The sequence below is a fragment of the Gorilla gorilla genome, chromosome 14 (assembly GCF_029281585.2).
Source record: "Gorilla gorilla gorilla isolate KB3781 chromosome 14, NHGRI_mGorGor1-v2.1_pri, whole genome shotgun sequence".
Lineage (NCBI taxonomy): Eukaryota > Metazoa > Chordata > Mammalia > Primates > Hominidae > Gorilla > Gorilla gorilla.
This window is the reverse complement of record NC_073238.2, coordinates 34,136,533-34,156,516: the sequence shown is the minus strand read 5'-3', so window position 1 is coordinate 34,156,516 and position 19,984 is coordinate 34,136,533. Positions and strand designations below refer to the sequence as shown.

Here is a 19,984-nt window from a genome sequence, read left to right as displayed (position 1 = left end):
AATGTTAATTTTGTTATTGTAATGAATTGGCTCATCTTAATAAAAGATAAGTAATTTTTAACAATTGTTTTTCACATGCATTGCATATAATATACTGGCTAAGAAATAGGTTTTAGAGTCAGATTTCTTGGATTTGAATCCTGACTACCTTTTTCAGCAATGGTGAGTTAGGCAGCTTACTTATCTCCTGGCTCTTAATTTCCTAACTGGCAAAATGGGAAAAGTAATAGTTCCTTCCTCACTTAAGTAATCATTAACTGAGTTAATATATATAATAGCATAATGCATATTAAGAATAAATGTTACCTATTTCATGACTATATGGGTTATAGATTACATTGAGGTTTTTTTTTTTTTTTGAGACGAAGTCTTGTTGTGTTGCCCAGGCTAGAGTGCAGTGGCACAATCTCGGCTCACTGTAACCTCCTCTGCCTCCCGGGTTCAAGCGATTCTCTTGCCTCAGACTCCTGAGTAGCTGGGATTACAGGCGCCTGCCACCACGACTGACTAATTTTTGTATTTTTAGTAGAGATGGGGTTTCACCACGTTGACCAGGCTCATCTCAAACTCCTGACCTCAAGTGATCTGCCCACCTCAGCCTCTCAAAGTACTGGGATTACAGGTGTGAGCCACCACGCCTGGCAGGGAAATTTTTAGAGTAAAAATGTTAGCATATTTTGGCCGGGCGCAGTGGCTTACACCTCTTATCCCAGCACTTTGGGAGGCCGAGGTGGGCGGATCACGAGGTCAAGAGATCAAGACCATGCTGGCCAACATGGTGAAACCCCATATCTAGTAAAAATACAAAAATTAGCTGGGCGTGGTGGCGCATGCCTGTAGTCCCAGCTACTTGGGAGGCTGAGGCAGAAGAATCACTGGAACCCGGGAGGCGGAGGTTGCAGTGAGCTGAGGTTGCACCACTGCACTCCGGCCTGGCGATAGAGTGAGACTCTGTCTCCAATAAAAAAGCATGTTTCAATATGAGATGTTTAAAATAAAATGGAGTGATGACTGCCTTATGAAGTGTGTTTTCTTAATCATTCAACACCTGTAAAATTCCCACCCCTTTCACTCTCAAGTTTCTACTCAGAAAATTGAGGCCAGAGGCCAGGCCTGGTAGCTCACACCTATAATCCCAGCACTTTGGGAGGCTGAGGCGGGCGGATCATCTGAGCTCAGAAGTTCGGGACCACCCTGGGCAACATGGCGAAACCCTGTCGCTAGCAAAAATACAAAAAATAGTAGCCAGGCATGCTACTCAGGAAGCTAAAGCGGGGGGATCACTTGAGCCTGGGAGGTGGGGGTTGCAGTGAGCTGAAATGGCGCCACTGTACCTGGGTGACAGAGTGAGACAGGACAAAAAAGAAAAAAAAACTGAGGCCACGCCTGTTGTGGTGGCTCATTCCTGTAATTCCAGCACTTTGAAAGGTCCAGGTGGGAGAATCACTTGAGCTCAGGGGTTCGAGACCAGCCTGGGCAACATAGTGAGACCTCACATCTACTAAAAGAAAAAAAAAATTGAAAATTGAGGCCAGCATGTATAATCCCATGTATTGTTTCTGCATACCTACATAACATTCCAATTATACTTCCTTTTGCCTTCTTTCAGTTGAGATAGAGGTGATTCTTATACGTGATCTATTTCATTACTACCTGTGCACATGTCCTTATCTCTCATCTGCTTAAGAGCCACCCATGTTTCATCAGTTATTCACTTCCAGATTTTTCAACTATTGTCTCTGCTAGATTATTTCCGTCATCATAGCTTAGTGCATAGTAAGTATACAAAATGTTGAGTGTTAACAAGTTAAGAATTTGGGGCTAGGCCAAGTACCGTGGCTCATGCCTGTAATCCCAGCACTTTGGGGAGCCAAGGCAGGAGGATTGCTTGAGGCCAGGAGTTTGAGATGAGCCTGGGCAATGTAGTGAGACCTCCTCTCTCCAAGAACTTTATGGAACATTAGCTGGTCTGTGATGACAAGAGCCTGTAGTCCTACCTACTTGGGAGGCTGAGGTGGGAGGATTGCTTGAACCCAGGCGTTTAAGGCTGCAGTGAGCCAGGATAGCACAACTGCACTCCAGCCTGGACAACAGAGCGAGACCCTCTCTCAAAAGAAAACGAATTTTTAGAGCCCTGAGTTTAAGTCTTACTCCCAGTGTTATCTGGAACAATTTAGTTAGCTTCCCTAGGCCTCAGTTTCTTGAACTATAAGAGTACATTATAGTTACTATCATGGAATTTTGATAATTTTATTTTCTGTAAAAAGCCCATTGCATAATATCTGGCATAAATGGACTTAATGCTTTCTGTACAAGGACAAAAAAGATGCATAAAGATAATTCCATAATTATTTTGGAGGAAGTGATTTTGGAAAGAAAACAATGGCAGGAGACACTTGGGAAATAGGGCCATATCATAAATGCTGTAGTAGGTAAAAGCATATGGAATATAAGTGATTATATTAGGACCCTAAGTTATTTGGTATTTAATTTAATTATTTTGTTACTATTTTCTAATTCAAAGGAAGGCAGGAATTTTTTCACTATGAAGAGTGACTAAAGTGAGTACTATAAATTGATTAGAATTTTTTAAAGGACTACGAAAATTATATAATTAATTTCCATCAAACTCTGAAGTAAACATTAGTTAACAGTAGAGGAAAAACAAAACGGATATCAGGTATCGCAAAAAATAATTTGAAAAATTTGCTTGTGCTATTTTATTGTAGTAAAATGCAAAAACCATAACATACTAGAACTTTTTTTTTCTTTTCTGTCTCTACAGGTTCATTGGCATGGATAAATGTTCAGTGGGAGGATTAGAATTTACTGAACAGACTCCTGCTTTATTAGGGAATATTGCCATGGCAACTAGTCTCATGGACATAGGGGATTCATTTGGTCATCCAGCTTGTCCTTTAGTCAGTAGATCTAGGAACTCACCAGTGGAAGATGATGATGATGATGATGTTGTGTTTATTGAATCTATACAACCTCCTTCAGTTTCTGCTCCAGCAATAGCTGATCAAAGAAACTTCATATTTGCATCATCAAAAAATGAAAAGCCTCAAGGAAATTATTCTGTAATTCCTCCTTCAAGAGATTTGGCATCTCAGAAAGGAAATATAAGTGAGACAATTGTTATTGATGATGAAGAGGACATAGAAACAAATGGAGGAGCAGAGAAAAAGTCTTCCTGTTTTATCGAATGGGGACTTCCTGGAACTAAAAACAAAACCAACGATTTGGATTTCTCCACTTCCAGTCTTTCAAGAAGTAAGGTAAATGCAGGAATGGGTAATAGTGGTATCACTACAGAATTGACTCTGAAATACGTTATTACTAATGTTACAACCTTAGAAACAGGTATAAGCTCTGTGAATGCTGGGCAAGATGTGAACATAATGATTACATATAAAACATCACTATAGAATACCAACTTGGGAGATGTCGCTAAAGGACTTCAGTCAAGTAATTTTGGTGTTAATATACAAACGTACACCCCATCTTTAACTCCACAGACCAAGACTGGAGTAAGACCTTTTAACCCTGGTAGAATGAATGTGGCAGGAGACTTATTTCAGAATGGAGAATTTGCAACTCATCATAGTCCTGGTAAGCAGTAAGTGATACTATTTCTACCTCAAGTAAATAAGCCTTTGGCTGTTCTTTTTAGTGCTCATATCTATTTTATTCACATTCTGTGGCTTTGTTTTTTTTGTTTGCTTGTTTGTTTGTTTGTTTTTGGAGACCGAGTTTCGCTCTTCTCACCCAGGCTGGCTGGAGTACAATGGCGCAATCTCAGCTCATTGCAACCTCCGCCTCCCAGGTTCAAGCGATTTTTTTTTTCCTGCCTGAGCCTCCTGAGTAGATGGGATTACAGGCGCCTGCTACCACACTCGGCTAGTTTTTGTGTTTTTAGTAGAGACAGGGTTTCACCATGTTGACCAAGCTGATCTCGAACTCCTAACCTCAAGTGATCTACCTGTCTTGGCTTCCCAAAGTGCTGGAATTACAGGCGTGAGCCACCACTCCCGGCCTTTGACTTTCACATTAAGACAGAATATTTTACTTAGTAAAACTGTACGGTCTACTTGGTCTCTGAAATTTTGAGATTTTAATCTATTTTATCCAGTAAGATTTACATCTAAAATATTTTAATTGAAATACTTTACCTTCTTTAGCATTCTTTACTTTCTTTATATAAAAATCAAAGGATAAAGATACAGTGTAATGAAAGAACAAAGTAATATATAATGATTGGATTTTATTTTATTTATAATTATTTAAAATTTCAATTTTTGCTTAAGCTTTTAATTTTAGGCTGTTTTTATCCCTGATTTTAGTTTTTATTTATGTATTTATTTATTTGAGACAGAGTTTCGCTCTTTTTGCCCAGGCTGGAGTGCAATGGCGTCATCTCGGCTCACTGCAGCCCCTGCCTCCCGGGTTCAACTGATTCTCCTGCCTCAGCGTCCCAGGTAGCTGGGATTACAGGCGCGCCCGTCTCCACCCCTGGCTAATTTTGTCTTTTTAGTAGAGACAGGGTTTCTCCATGTTGGCCAGGCTGGTCTCAAACTCCTAACCTCAGGTGATCTGCCCACCTCAGCCTCCCCAAGTGCTGGGATTACAGGTATGAGCCACTGCGCCTGGCCTGATTTTAGTTTTTAAATCGGCGTTTTATTAGTCGCTTAATTCTGAAAGTTGGAAAACTTTCTTGCCTTTAAATCAAGGAACTGTATTTTTAGAACTTATATGGATAGTCCTATTCTGATATAATTAAAATATAACAAGTGATTTTTTAAATAGCAATGCCTTTTTGTTGCTTTTATGTGACTTGTGAGGGGTTTGGAGGAGAGTTGGTATTGTTTTTTTGACCATTTTAGTGTTTATAGCCTGTTGAGTTTTAGGAAAGTACTGAAAAGTAACGAGAACCTGAGAACCTAATCATGTTGTTGCCTTCAGGAAAATAGTGCTTTTTCCCTTTTTTTTTTTTTGAGACAGAGTCTCTGTCACCCAGGCTGGAATGCAGTGGCATGATCTCGGCTCACTGCAACCTCTGCCTCCTGGGTTCAAGTGATCCTCGGGCCTCAGCCTTCCGAGTAGCTGGGATTGCAGGCGTGTGCCATCACGCCTAGCTAATTTTTTGTATTCTTAGTAGAGATGGGGTTTCACTATGTTGGCCAGGCTGGTCTCAAACTCCTGACCTCAAGTGATTCACCCGCCTCAGCCTCCCAAAGTGCTGGGATTACAGGCCTGAGCCACCGCGCCCGGCCAACTTTTTTCCTTATTTTTAAAATTAATTTTATCTTCTGATTACGAAATACTATGTGATTATTATAGAATATTTAGAAAAAAATCATAGAAATCAGAAAATATGTCTCCTTACCCCAGTAACTAGAAATAATGTGACCACTGTGAAGAATTTGGTTTGTTTGCTTTCAATCTTTGGTTTTTAAGAATGTAATTTAGAGCACTTTTTATATTGTTTTGTATCCTGCTGATTTACTTAATCTAAATGCTAATATTTTATGTCATCATAAAAATATAGGCTGGATGCAGTGGCACACCCCTGTAATGTCATCGCTTTGTGAGGCCAAGGAAGAAGGATCACTTGAGGCCAGGAGTTTGAACCCAGCCTCAGTAACGTAGCGAAGACCTCATCTCTATAAAAAGTAAAAAAAAATTAGCCAGGCGCCATGATGTGCACCTGTAAACTCAGCACTTAAGGAAGCTGTGATGGGTCAGTTGAGACCTGGAGTTTGGGGTCACATTGCGCTTTAATCCTACCGCTGCACTCCAGCCTAGGCAACAGAGTGGGACTCTGTCTCTAAAAATATGTATATATAAGTTTTAGTAACCACAAAATATTTGTCTGAAGTACTCATTCCCCTATGTATTTTTTTCATCATTTACATGCTTTTTCATTGTTTTGAAGCTACAATAAATACGTATGTTTACATTTTTTATTTTTTCCATAGGGTACTTATTCTCAATTTTTTTGGTCTCAGATTCACGCTTAAAATGAAGACCCCAAAGGTTTCTTTTATTTCTATTATTAGATATATTAAAAATTAAAGCTTTAGCCAGGTATAGTGGCGTGCACCTGTAGTCCCAGCTATTCAAGAGGCTGAGGTGGGGCTGGGCATGGTGGCTTACACCTGTAATCCCAGCACTTTGGGAGGCCAAGGCAGGTGGATCACTTGAAGTCAGGATTTTGAGACCAGCCTGGCCAACGTGGTGAAACCCCATCTCTACTAAAAAAAATTAAAAAGTAGCCAGGCATGGTGGCATGTACCTGTAGCCCCAGTTACTCAGGAGGCTGAGGCAGGAAAATCACTTGAACCTGAGAGGCAGAGGTTGCAGTGAGCCCAGATCACTCCACTGCACTCCAGCCTGGGCAACAGAGTGAGACTTGTCTCAAAAAAAAACAAAGAGGCTGAGGTGGGAGGGTCACCTGAGCCCAGGAGTTTTGAGTCCAGTCTGGGCAACATAGCAAGACCTAATGTCTTTAAAAAATAATAATAATGGATGGACGTAGCAGCTCACATCTGTAATTGCAGCACTTTTCGTAGGCTGAGGCAGGAGGATCACTTGAGCCGAGGAGTTTGAGGCTACAGTGAGCTATGATCACAACACTGCACTCCAACCTGGGTAATAGAGTGAGACCCGGTCTCAAAAAATAATACTTACCTGGGTGTGGTGGCTCTCACCTGTAATCCTAGCATTTTCAGAGGCCAAGGCTGTCGGATCACCTGAGGTCAGGAGTTCAAGACCAGCCTGGCCAACATGGTGAAACCCTGTCTCTTCCAAAAATACAAAAAAACAACAAAAAAAATTAGCTGGGTATGGTGGCATGCGCCTGCAGTCACAGCTGCTTGGGAGGCTGAGGCATGAGAATTGCTTGATCTCAGGATGCTGAGGTTGCAGTGAGCTGAGATCATGCCACTGCACTCCAGCCTGGGCGACAGAAGTTTTTTTGTCTCAAAAAATAAGATAAAATCTTAAGAAAAATTAAAACGAGTCAGGGCGCAGTGGCTCACGCCTGTAATCCCAGCACCTTGGGAGGCCGAGGTGGGCGGATCACGCGGTCAGGAGATCGAGACCATTCTGGCTAACACAGTGAAACCTGTCTCTACTAAAAATACAAAAAAAAAAAAAATTAGCTGGGCGTGGTGGCAGGTGCCTGTAGTCCCAGCTACTTGGGAGGCTGAGGCAGGAGAATGACCTGAACCCGGGAGGTTGCAGTGAGCCAAGATCACGCCACTGCACTCCAGCATGGGCGACAGAGTGAGACTCCATCTCACAGAAAAAAAAAAAAAAAAAGAAAAATTAAAACTATTCTTTTCACAGTAATTACCCATTATATAACCTAAATAACATTTGTAATGAAAAATAACTATTTTCAAAGAAATTTAATGAAAAGTAACATTGTCGTACATTTTTGCAAATCTCTTTAAAATCTGGCTTAATAGAAGACAGGTAGGTATATCTAGCTTCTCATATGTATTTCTGTATTGAGTCTGTTGTAGTATTTTGTTTTGCTTGAAGTATAAGAAGAAAATCTGGCCTCACATAGATAGGTGGTTGGAGAAGGGAGGACTATTTTCCACGTCTTTTTAGATGTGGATAGTTTTCTTTTGATGCAGCACCAAAACTTGACAATTAGTAGTTTTCAAGGTTGTTACAATGTGGGATTTGTAACCATATAATTAAGTTTTCATCACCAGGCGCAGTGGCTCATGCCTGTAATCCCAGCACTTTTTGAGGCCAAGGCAGGCGGATCACTTGAGGCTGAGAGTTCGAGACCAGCCTGGCCAACATGACAAAACCCCATCTCTATTAAAAATGCAAAAAATTAGCTGGGCGTGGTTGGTTGTGCATGCCTGTAGTCCTAGCTACTGGGGAGGCTGAGACACAAGAATCACTTGAACCTGGGAGGCCTAGGTTGCAGTGAGTTGAGATCATGCCATTGCACTCCAGCCTGGGCAGCAGAGCAAGACTGTCTCAAAAAATTTTTTTTCATGCTGTTTATTTTTAATTTTTTTATGTGTCAGCATCCCACTCTGTTTCCCAGACTAGAGTGCAGTGGCATGATCATAGCTCACTGCAGCCTCAAACTTCTGGGCTCAGGTTATCCTCCCACCTCAGCCTCCTAAGTAGCTGAGACTACAGGTGCATGCCATAATACCCTGCTGGTTTTTTTTTTTTCTTTAAAAAAAAAACGGGGACTGTATTTGGTACAGACTGGTCTATTAGTTTAAAATCTGTTGATTTTGAATGGATTTTTAACCTTTGTATTAATAACATTGTGCATTGGTTATTTGGAAAATATTGGTTCACTCAGATCCTAAATGTTGACACTTTAGGAAGCTGTCAAGTTCATGGTGGTGGATACAGGCTTCCAAAAATTCGCCTTTTTTTTTTTTTGGCCAGTGACACAGCCCTCAGGAGGTCCTGAGAACATGTGCCCCAAGTTTTCAAAAATTCTGATTTTTCACTTGAAAGCTCGTATTTTCTCATCAGCAACAAATACTCTGTTTTCTTGAAGTGATGAACTCTTTTGAGTTATTTTTAAGAAAATGTCTCCAATAGTCATAGTTTGTTATTTTTTTCAAGTAAAAATGGTATTCCATGAAAAATGGCTAGTTCAGCTTATAGTCCAGCAACTGTGCAAGCGCTTTTCTGCTTTTCAATAAGATAACCTTTGTACTTTGGTATGAAACAAATACTTTATGCATACTACCCAGTTTGTCATACAGAAAATTAAGATGTCAAAGGCTAAACTTTAATGAAATTATTAATAACTTTTACTGTTTCACCAAAGACATCTGTAGTAAAAATTATTTTTGTCCCTGGTTCCTGGAAGAGAGACTCTAAATCCTTAAAATTTCCAAGTATCTTTGCTATATTCATAAGCTCCTTGGATCATACCTGAATTTACGCTAAGAGATGAGATGACTCACAGTGGAGTCTAGACACCAGAAAGATGAACTATAGGATTGAAACTTGGGTCTTTGAGCCAGCCCAAAGTCTGGGAGAGGAGGGGATCTGGAGCTGAGTTCAGTCATATGGCCAATGAGTCATGCCTACGTAATGAAACCCAAATAAAACTACTCTAGATTTTGAAGCTCAGTGCAGCCTTTTGGTTGGTGAACACATCAGTGTGCCAGGCAGGTGATGCTACTGCTTCCACTGAAAGCTGGCCCAAAAATTCTGCATTTGGGACCCTCCCAGACCTTGCCTTATGAGCTTCTTCATTTGGCTGTTTCTGATTTGTATCCTTTGTTTAAAAAAACAACAAACAACTAAATGTAAATATAGAGCTTTTCCTGAGTTCTGTGAGTCTTTCTAACAAATTATCCAACCTTGGGAACCCCTCCCAGATTTGTGGCCAGTTGATTAGAAGTGCAGCTGGTATCTGAAGTGAGGGCAGTCTTGCTGAGAACCAGGCCTTTAAACCTGTGGGGTCTGATGCTAACTCTGAGTACATTAGCATCAGAATTGTTTTCCATATATACCAGTTGGTGTTAGGATAACATTCGTAAGTGAAGGTGACCAAATGCATACTAGTGAAAACTGCTAGTACGGTTTAGTTCCATTGCCAGAGGTTTTGCATTTCCATCATTAATGCAAATGCCACATAGTACAAAAAGCAATAAATCTTGGTATTACTATGGAAATAGTTTGACTTCACACATTCCCTTTTGTTTCTTTTTCTAATACAAGGCTGAATACAAGTAGACTATAAAACCTTATTTTGTTATTGACCTCAAGGAAGCATTGGACATATCATTATATTATTAGATCATATTAAATATAATTATCTGTTAATGTTTATATGTCATTTAGTAGTTTGTTATTTGGGGTAGTTTCTACTGTTTGCAATTACAAACTGTTTCTCATAAACATCTCTAAGTTTGGCACCCTTATTTTCTTAAAAAGTTTTTAGAAGTAGATTTGCATTCAAGATGTCAACGTATTTTTAAAGCATGTGATGGTTAATACAAAATTCCCCCACCACCAAATTGTGTTACTTTTCTTGCAGCATAAGAGTTTCAGCGGGGTGCGATGGCTGACGCCTATAATCCCAGCACTTTGGGAGGCCGAAGTGGGTGGATCACTTGAGGTCAGGAGTTTCAGACCAGCCTAGCCAACATGATGAAACCCCGTCTCTGCTAAAAATATAAAAAATTTGCTTGGCGTGGTGACGGCCACCTGTAATCCCAGCTGCTCAGGAGACTGAAGCAGGAGAGTCGCTTGAACCCCGGAGGCAGAGATTGCAGTGAGCCGATATTGCGCCACTGCACTCCAGCCTGGCAACAAGAGCGAAACTCCATCTCAAAAAAAAAAAAAGAGTTCTTTTTCTGTACTGTAAACACTCCTTAACAGTAGGTGTTATTATTTAAAGCTTGCTAAACTGAAAGGTGGTATCATCATAATTTGCATGTCATTGACCATTGACAAATATATTTGAAATTTTTAATGAATTTTCTCAAATTCACATCTGTCACCCATTTATTACTATGTACATGTCTTATTAATAGTTAAACCTGAGACAACATAGAACTCTTGCAATCTCTAGGTTGTGTTAAAAGCAATGAAGGTGTCAAAGACTTTGAAATAATGTCCATTGAAAATCATCCTTTTGAGTCTACTTTTATTTATTTATTTTTTGAAACAAGGTCTGGCTCTTTCGCTCAGGCTGGAGTGCAGTGGCACATTCTCTGCTCACTGCAACCTCCACCTCCCGAGCTCAAGCCATCCACCCACCTCAGCCTCCCAAGTAGCTAGGATTACAGGTATGCATACCACCACACCTAGCTAATTTTTTTTTTTTTTTTTTTTGAGATGGATTCTCACTCTGTCGCCCAGGCTGGAGTGCAGTGGGGCGATCTCGGCTCACTGAAAGCTCTGCCTCCCGGGTTCATGCCATTCTCCTGCCTCAGCCTCCCGAGTAGCTGGGACTACAGGCGCCTGCCACCACATCCAGCTAATTTTTTAAGTATTTTTTGGAAGAGACAGAGTTTCACCATGTTATAGCCAGGATGGTCTCGATCCCTGACCTTGTAATCCACCTGCCTCGGCCTCCCAAAGTGCTGGGATTACAGGCATGAGCCACCGCACCTGGCCCCCTTTTTTTTTTTTTTTTGAGACAGTCTCACTCTGTCACCGAGGATGGAGTACAATAGCGCAAAATCTCAGCTCACTGCAACCTCCGCCTCCCAGGTTCAAGCCATTCTCCCACCTCAGCCTCCCTAGTAGCTGGGATTACAGGCGTGTGCCACTATGCCCAGCTAACTTTTGTATTTTTTGTAGAGACAGGGTTTCTCCATGTTGCCCAGACTGGTCTCGAACTTGTGAGCTCAAGCCATCCACCTGCTTTGGCCTCCCAAGTGCTGGGATTATAGGCATGAGCCACCACACCATGCCTGTTTATTTCTTTCACTCTTTATTTGTTTTATAATACTTTCTTACATTTTAGATATTTATTGCTTGTTTTAGATGTCATTCATGTTTATATAAGCATGAATTCCATCTTATGTAAATAAAAGCTCTTTCATGGAAACTAGAAGCCTTGCTATATATTCTTTTTTTTTTTTTTTTTTTTTTTGCTGGAGTGCAGTGGCGCAATCTCAGCTCACTGCAACCTCTACCTCTGCTCTACCTCTACCCCGTCTGCTAAAAATACAAAAATTAGCTGGGCATGGTGGCGCATGCCTGTAATCCCAGCTACTTGGGAGACTGAGGCACGAGAATCACTTCAACCTGGGAGGTGGAGGTTGCAGTGAGCCAAGATCGCACTCCAGCCTGGGTGACGGAGTGAGACTCTATCTCAAAAAAGAAAAAAAAAACTGTTAAATCTGCTGGATGCAGTGGCTCACGCCTGTAATTGCAGCACTTTGGGAGGCCGATGCAGGAGGATTGCCTGATCCCAGAAATTTGAGACCAGACTGGGCAACATAGCGAAACTCCATGTCCATGTAAAAAAACTTTTTTTTTTTTTTTTTTGGGATGGAGTTTGGCTCTTGTCTCCCAGGCCGGAGTGCAGTGGCACGATGTTGGCTCACTGCAACCTCTGCCTCCCAGATTCAAGCGATTCTGCTGCCTCAGCCTCCCGAGTAGCTGGGATTACAGGCGCCTGCCACCATGCCCAGCTAATTTTTGTACTTTTAGTAGAGATGGGGTTTCGCCATGTTGGCCAGGCTGGCCTCGAACTCCTGACCTCAGGTGATCTGCCTGCCTCGGCCTCCCAAAGTGTTGGGATTACAGGTGTGAGCCACTGCGCCCGGCCAAAAAACCTTTTTTTTTTTAATTTAAAAAAAAAAAAAAAAAAGCTTAAGTCATCTGTCAAAAGGATAGTCTTTTTGTAGTCGTTGCTATTTTTACTCTTTAACTTGAAATAGCATAGATAAAAGAAGTCCATTTTTAGTATTAACCATAAATTTTCTTTTTACTTGCTGTCAGCATTAGTACAACAAATTAGGTTTTACCAGGAAGCTTTAAGAATAAGATGACATTGATTATATTATTATGTTGTTGTTTGAAGTCAAAGTTCCTCCAGAATGTGTTACTTTAGTTGCTGTGTATTTCCCATGTAGATAAATTGAAGGTTTTGTAGTACAAGAGAAAAAAAACGGGCAAGGATTTCTGGAGTTGAATTGCATTTAAATTTAGGTCTTATGGGTTTAAATTTCATCATATAAAACTGGCTCTTGACAGCCCCCTGCGGGAAAGGGTCTGGCCAGCCCATGGGGTAGGTGGGTTGGTGGAAGCTGGCAGCACCAAAAGGAAAACCAATACAACTGGCTCTTCATAAAGTACACGTAAAACTGCATTCCGTTTTATGAAAATAGGATTGGCCAGGCGCGGTGGCTCATGCCTGTAATCCCAGCATTTTGGAAGGCCGAGGTGAGCAGATCACGAGGTCAGGAGATCGAGACCATCCTGGCTAACATGGTGAAACCCCATCTCTACTAAAAATACAAAAATTAGCCGGGTGTGGTGGCAGGCGCCTGTAGTCCCAGCTACTCAGGAGGCTGACGCAGGAGAATGGCGCGAACCCAGGAGGCAGAGCTTGCAGTGAGCTGAGATCACGCCCCTGCACTCCAGCCTGGGCAGGAGAGCAAGACTCTGTCTCAAAAAAGAAAAAAAAAAAAAGGATTATATTTGTTAGAAAGGACCATTTAATTCTTTCTTTAACTTTTAGGGTACACTGTGTTTCAGTGAAAGTTCTCCAGTTCCCACATACTTTTGTATAAACAGTACAAAAAAAAAAAAAAGCTCATGAGAGAAAATATCTAAATTTAGAATTTGCTCTTACATCTTTTGTATTTTTGTTGCATTATAAACATTTCTGACCATGATACTGACTCTAGGGAGTTTCATTTCTGATACCTAGGTAAGTCCTATCCCTCTTGCTGAGAATAATTAGGGAAAAAATGACAAAATATATAAAGTATCAGACATCAAGAGCTACAGATAACAAATGGAAAAACTAAGGTTCCAAGATCTGAGAGAAGAATTGGGGCTGTTTTTCCCTATGTGTTCAATTCCAGAAAAGGCTGCAGAGAAGCTAAATGGAGTTTTCAGTAGACACTGAGGACCTGCAAAGAGGAGTACTGATAAAAACCCCCTTCCAACCTATGAATTAAAATACTAACATCATCCAGAGCCTCACAGATTGTTGTAATTTTTCATATAAAAATAGGCCAGGCCGAGTGGCTCACGCCTGTAATCCCAGCACTTTGGAGGCTGAGGCGGGCAGATCACGAGGTCAGGAGTTCAAGACCAGCCTGACCAACATGGTGAAACCCCATCTCTACTAAAAATACAAAAATTAGCCAGGTGTGGTGGCGTGCTCCTGTAATCCCAGCTACTTGGGAGGCTGAGGCAAGGAGAATCCCTTGAACCTGGGAAGCGGAGGTTGCAGTGAGCGTGCCACTACACTCCAGCCTGGGCGGCAGTGCAAGACTCTGTCTCAAAAAAAAAAAAAAAAAGTAAAAAGTGGCCAGGTGGGCCGGGCGCGGTGGCTCAGGTCTGTAATCCCAGCACTTTGGGGGGCCAAGGCGGGTGGATCATGAGGTCAGGAGATCAAGACCATCCTGGCTAATACGGTGAAACCCTGTCTCTACTAAAAATACAAAAAATTAGCCGGGCATGGTGGCGGGTGCTTGTAGTCCCAGCTACTCGGGAGGCTTGAGGCAGGAGAATGGCGTGAACCCAGGAGGTGGAGCTTGCAGTGAGCCGAGATCGCACCACTGCACTCCAGCCTGGGCGACAGAGCGAGACTCCGTCTCAAAAAATTAAAAAAAAAAGTGGCCAGGTGTGGTGGTTCATGCCTATAATTTTAGCACTTTGGGAGAGCGAGACAGGAAGATCGCTTGAGTCCAGGAGTTCAAGATCAGCCTGGGCAACATAGTGAGACCTTGCCTCTACAAAAAATAAAAAAATTAGCCAGGTATAATGGCATGTGCCTGTTGTCCCAGCTACTCAAGAAGCTGAGATGGGAGGATCGCTTGAGCCCAGGAGTTCAAGGCTGCAGTAAGCTGTGATCATGCCACTGCACTTCAGACTGGGCAACAGAGTGAGAAGCTGGGACTGCAAGCGATCGCCACCACACCCAGCTAATTTTATTTTTTTGTAGAGATGGGGTTTTGCCTTGTTACCTAGGCTGGTTTCAAACTCACTGGCTTCCAGCGTCCCAAAGTGCTGGAATTACAGGCATGAGCCATTGCACCCTGCCTCGGCTGAGTCTTAAACCTCTGGCCTCAAGTGATCCTCCCACCTTAGCCTCCCAAAGTGCTGGGATTATAGGCATGAGCCACCTCACCTGTCCAAAAGCTGTTTTTGAAGATAGATTACAAAATAATTCTTTATTATAGAACCTTGTTTCTCAAAGCTTCACCATCATCTGAGAGTTGGTTAGAAATGCAGAGTATCAGATTTCTTCTCAGACCTACTAATTTAGAATCTCCGTTTAAACAAGATTCCCAAGTGATTTAATATGCACAATAAAGTTTGAGAAGGATCTCACCTATAAGTAATACTGTACCTTTTGAAGCTAACAGTAATTTATGATACTGCAGCTGCTATGTAAGGTTAGGAAAGCTGAGTCTTTCCTGAGTATCCACAATCTATATTAATGCCTGATAAGTAATATTTTAGAAGGCTGGGAAATAATAATAGATTTATATTAAACTACTGCATCTAAAGTATTTTGAAAGTAAGTGTACTAATATCTACAATTTACTTGAAATACATAGAGATGGATTGATTGTTTAGTGGTATGAGTAGACAGAAAGATGTGATTAGGCTGGGAGTGGTGGCTCACGCCTGTAATGCCAGCACTTTGGGAGGCTGAGGCAGGTGGATTACTTGAGGCCAGGAGTCCGTGACCAGCCTGACCAACATAGTGAAACACCCTCTCTACTAAAAATAGAAAAAAAAATTTAGCTGGGTAATCCCAGCTACTCGGGAGGCTGAGGCAGGAAAATCGCTTGAACCTGGGGGGCAGAGGTAGCAGTGAACCGAGATTGTGCCATTGCACTCCAGTCTGGGAGAAAGAGCGAGATTCTGTCTCAAAAAAAAAAAAAAGTGGCTAATATTTTTTGAGTGTGCCTGTGTGCCAGGCATTACTTTTATGTCATGTGTTCTTCATAGCACTCTGATGAGTTAGGTATCATCAATTAGTATATTTGTGTAATATTACACTGAGGAGATCTTTGAACCTGGAGTCTGACTTAAGAGCCGATGGCTACCACATTACACAATTCCAGACGCCAACATTTACTTTATTATTATTGTTGGCACAGTGGAGTATCATTCACTTGAGATACAAAGTGGATAGTCCCCCTGGGATTGTGCATCAAGAGTGTTTGGCCTTAACCACATGTTTATACGCCTGCCCCACTTGTCTCTTAAACTCTTAAATGAAAATGCAAGTTATTTTTCTGATGTACATTTTGATTTGTTCCATGATTTTTTTCTTGTTTCATTTTTAAGATTCTTGGATCTCCCAGTCAGCTTCATTTCCCAGTAATCAGAAACAGCCAGGGGTGGATTCTTTATCACCAGTGGCCTTACTTCGTAAGCAGAATTTCCAGCCTACAGCCCAACAACAACTTACTAAACCAGCTAAAATCACTTGTGCAAATTGCAAAAAGCCTTTACAGAAGGGACAGACAGCTTATCAACGAAAAGGATCAGCTCACCTCTTTTGCTCTACCACCTGCCTCTCTTCCTTCTCTCATAAACGTACTCAAAACACACGAAGCATAATATGTAAAAAGTAAGCAGTACCTTTCAACATTTCTCCACATAGTTGAATACTAATGGTATAAATAAGTACTCAATATAACTGCAGAGCTGGATAGATTTATGGGTAGAATTGTTGCAGGAGTGTCTTCAAGTTTATTGAGCTTGAGCTCCTAGAATATATCCAAGCTGTGGACTCGTATGTGCTGTATTTACTCTCGGCAGGAAAATGGAACATAGGTTTGGAAATCAATTGCCCCTCTCCCTGCTACTACATTTGCCTCCCCTGCTCCCCCATCTTAACACCTTAGTTCTATGAATTTATTACCAGCATTTTGGTTTGTTGGTTTGTTTTTGAGACGGAGTCTCACTCTGTTGCCCAGGGTGGAGTGCAGTGGCACGATTTCCACTCACTGCAACTTCCACCTCCCAGGTTCAAGCGATTCTCCTGCCTCAGCCTCCCGAGTAGCTGGGATTACAGGTGCGTGCCACCACGCCCAGCTAATTTTTTGTATTTTTAGTAGAGACAGGGGTTCATCATTTTGGCCAGGCTGGTCTCGAACTCCTGACCTCAAGTGATCTGCCCACTTCAGCCTCCCAAAGTGCTGGAATTACAGGTGTGAGCTACTGTGCCCAGCCTATTACCAGCATTTTTGAATGCATCTAAAAATCTTAAAAACTTGTGGCAAGGTTTTTGTGCTACGAAAGATTTTTATCTCTGACGTTTCTCTTTCTATATCATTTAAGAACTCTTGGCAATAAAGCCAAAAGTGGATTTGCTGCATCTAAAAGTTATACTTGATTTCTAGTATTAAATCATAAGAAAATGAAAAATGGCAATTATTATTAATATATTTGACTTGTATTAAAATTCAGTGTTCTTAAATTATGTGTCTATCCCTTCTGTTTCAGAGATGCATCTACAAAGAAGGCTAATGTCATTCTTCCAGTAGAATCAAGCAAATCCTTCCAAGAATTTTATAGTACATCTTGTTTGTCTCCCTGTGAAAACAACTGGAATCTTAAAAAAGGAGTTTTTAATAAGTCAAGATGTACAATTTGTAGTAAATTAGCAGAGGTCTGGATTTTTATACCTAAGTTGTTGTTTAGGCTAACAGTGATAATTTTAAGTTTTAAGTGCTATTATGTACTCTTTCATCTACATAATGCACATGTTCTGGATGTATAACATGAAGCTGAAAGGAAGAATAAGGATATGTTAGAACTATCTTATGGGATATTTTATAAATAAAATTCCATTTGCATAGCATGGAAAGTACACATCTGTTTCTATGGAATTGTTGTGCTCATAAACAAGGCAATTGTTTTATGGTGGATTTTGTTCTTACTGATGACATTAAATAAAAATGTAGTCTCAAGAGTTGGGGGTCAAGGGCTGGAAAACTACCCCTTGGGGCCGGACGTGGTGGCTCACATCTGTAATCCCAGCACTTTGGGAGGCCGAGGCAGGTGGATATCTTGAAGTCAGGAGTTCGAGACCAACCTGGCCAACAGGGCGAAACCCAATCTCTACTAAAAATACAAAAATTAGCTGGGTGTGGTGACGCAAGCTACTTGGGAGGCTGAGGCAGGGGAATCGCTTGAACCAGGGAGGCGGAGGCTGCAGTGAGCTGAGATCGCGCCACTGTACTCCAGCCTGGGTGATAGAGCAAGACTCTCTCAAAAAAAAGAAAGAAAAAAAAAACATACCCATCTAACAAACCTGCACATGTATTCCCTGAATCTAAAAGTTAAAATTAGAAAGCAGCAGATCCCGGTACAAGAACACATGGAACAAGTGGAGTGAATGTATGCTGTTTGCTTAACATTCAGTGATATTGCAGTCTTCCCATTTCCTAGAAGAGAAGAAACATGCATGCAGGCAGTCCTCACTTTATAAAAGTCTTTGGTAACTAAATTTGGTGTTGGTTACCCCTGAGTCATGCATATCAAGGACATGATTTTATCTCAGTTACCACAGTGAGAACTACCCTGCTTCTGGTTATACAGACACGATCCTGAATACAGATAATATTGATTCCCTTAGCTCCCTCCACAAATGTTCTAGGGCAGTGAACTTTACTTACAATAACATCTAAAAATTGTTGATCCTTGTTGATGAGTGACTCACACATATAATCCCAACTGCTTAGGGGGCTGAGACAGGACAATCACTGGAGTCCAGGAGTTTGAGGTGGAGTGAGCTATGATTGTACCACCGCTTTCCTGCCAGGGTGATAAAGCAAGAGACACTATCAAAAGAAAAAAAAAAGGATTGTTGACCCATTTCTTTTAAGCGGGTCATGTCAAAATCTTCTAAACCAAAGTCAGGTGTGGTGCTGCAAGCCTGTAATCTGGGCTACTCAGGAGGCATGAGTAGAGGGCTTGCTTGAGACCAGGAATTCGAGCCCAGGGCAACATAGCAAAAACTTGTCTCAAAAAAAAAAAAAATAAAAGTTCATTATCTGTTGTTATTAAATGTCTTTAGGGAAGTTATTATTGATTTTATTGCTTTCCTATGAATCTTGTCCTCTTTTGTGAAATCAAAGTGATCTTACAAATAAAGGAAAAAATAAAATATGCTTTTTAAAAATCTTTTCCCAGCTAGGCATGGTGGCTCATGCCTGTAATCCCAGCATGTTGGGAGGCCAAGGCGGGCAGATCACTTGAGGTCAGGAGTTCGATACCAGCCTGGCCAACATGGTGAAACCCCATCTCTACTAAAAATACAAAAATTAGCTGGGCGTGGTGGCGGGCGCCTGTAATCCCAGCTACTTGGGAGGCTGAGGCAGGAGAATCGCTTGAACATGGGAGGCAGAGGTTGCAGTGAGCCGAGATTGTGCCACTGCACTCCAGCCTGAGTGACAGAGTGAGACTATCTCAGACAAAAAAAAAAAAATCTTTTCCCTGGGTATATCTTCCTCTGAGATATGACTAGGGATTCTTTGCTTCTGTTGCAGAAACTAGTTATCTCATTGCTTGCTATGCTAATCTGGTTCATATATCTTAGTTAATGAATTCTGGTTTTTCTTTTAGATTCGCCATGAAGTCAGCGTAAATAATGTAACACATAAACTGTGCAGTAACCATTGCTTTAATAAGTACAGATTGGCCAATGGTCTAATAATGAACTGCTGTGAGCACTGTGGAGAGTACATGCCTAGTAAGAGTACTGGAAACAACATCCTGGTGATTGGAGGTCAGCAGAAGAGATTTTGCTGCCAAAGTTGTATTAACGAATATAAACAGGTAATTCTTTTTCATGAGCTTTAAATGATCAAATATATAGTAGCTTCACCCTTACAGCTTACATGAACCGGATTTATCTTAGAATCTCATTTAATTCCATTTTGCCATTCTGTCATTGGTTTGTCCCATCTCAAATATTCAAGTCTAAGATTGTCGTAAGCTTGTTTTAAAAGTTTACTTTGGGCTGGGTGCAGTGACTCACTTGTGTAATTCCATCATTTTGGGAGGCTGAGGTGGGAGGATTGCTTGAGCTCAGGAGCTTGAGACCATCCTGGGCAGCATAGTGAGACGTAATCTCTACTAAAAATTTTTTAGAATTAGCCGCAGGCATGATGGCATGTGCCTGTAGTCTCAGCTACTTTGGAAGCTGAGGCGTAAGTATTGCTTGAACCTGGGAGATTGAGGCTACAGTGAACTATGATTGTACCACTGCACTCCAACTAGGCAACAGAGCAAAAGCCTGTCTCAGAAAAAAAAA

The 19,984-nt window shown here is 41.4% G+C and overlaps 1 protein-coding gene across 15 annotated transcripts in view; it reads left to right on the top strand.

Annotated features, from left to right (window-relative positions):
• ZMYM5 (zinc finger MYM-type containing 5) overlaps positions 1-19,984 on the top strand; it is a 40,930-nt gene that overhangs the window by 7,925 nt on the left and 13,021 nt on the right. For 4 of the 15 annotated variants that reach the window (XM_055360159.2, XM_019039953.4, XM_019039955.4 and 1 more), the window contains 5 exons: positions 2,786-3,281; positions 3,522-3,615; positions 16,006-16,291; positions 17,170-17,335; positions 19,294-19,506. In XM_055360159.2, coding sequence (XP_055216134.1) covers positions 2,796-3,281; positions 3,522-3,615; positions 16,006-16,291; positions 17,170-17,335; positions 19,294-19,506 — 1,245 coding nt within the window. In that variant the 5' untranslated portion in view covers positions 2,786-2,795. Of the gene's footprint in view, positions 1-2,785; positions 3,282-3,521; positions 3,623-4,399; positions 4,482-5,551; positions 5,676-16,005; positions 16,292-17,169; positions 17,528-19,293; positions 19,507-19,984 lie in introns of those variants that run through there. The other 11 variants (XM_019039957.4, XM_055360161.2, XM_063697167.1 and 8 more) reach the window with 7 other exon arrangements.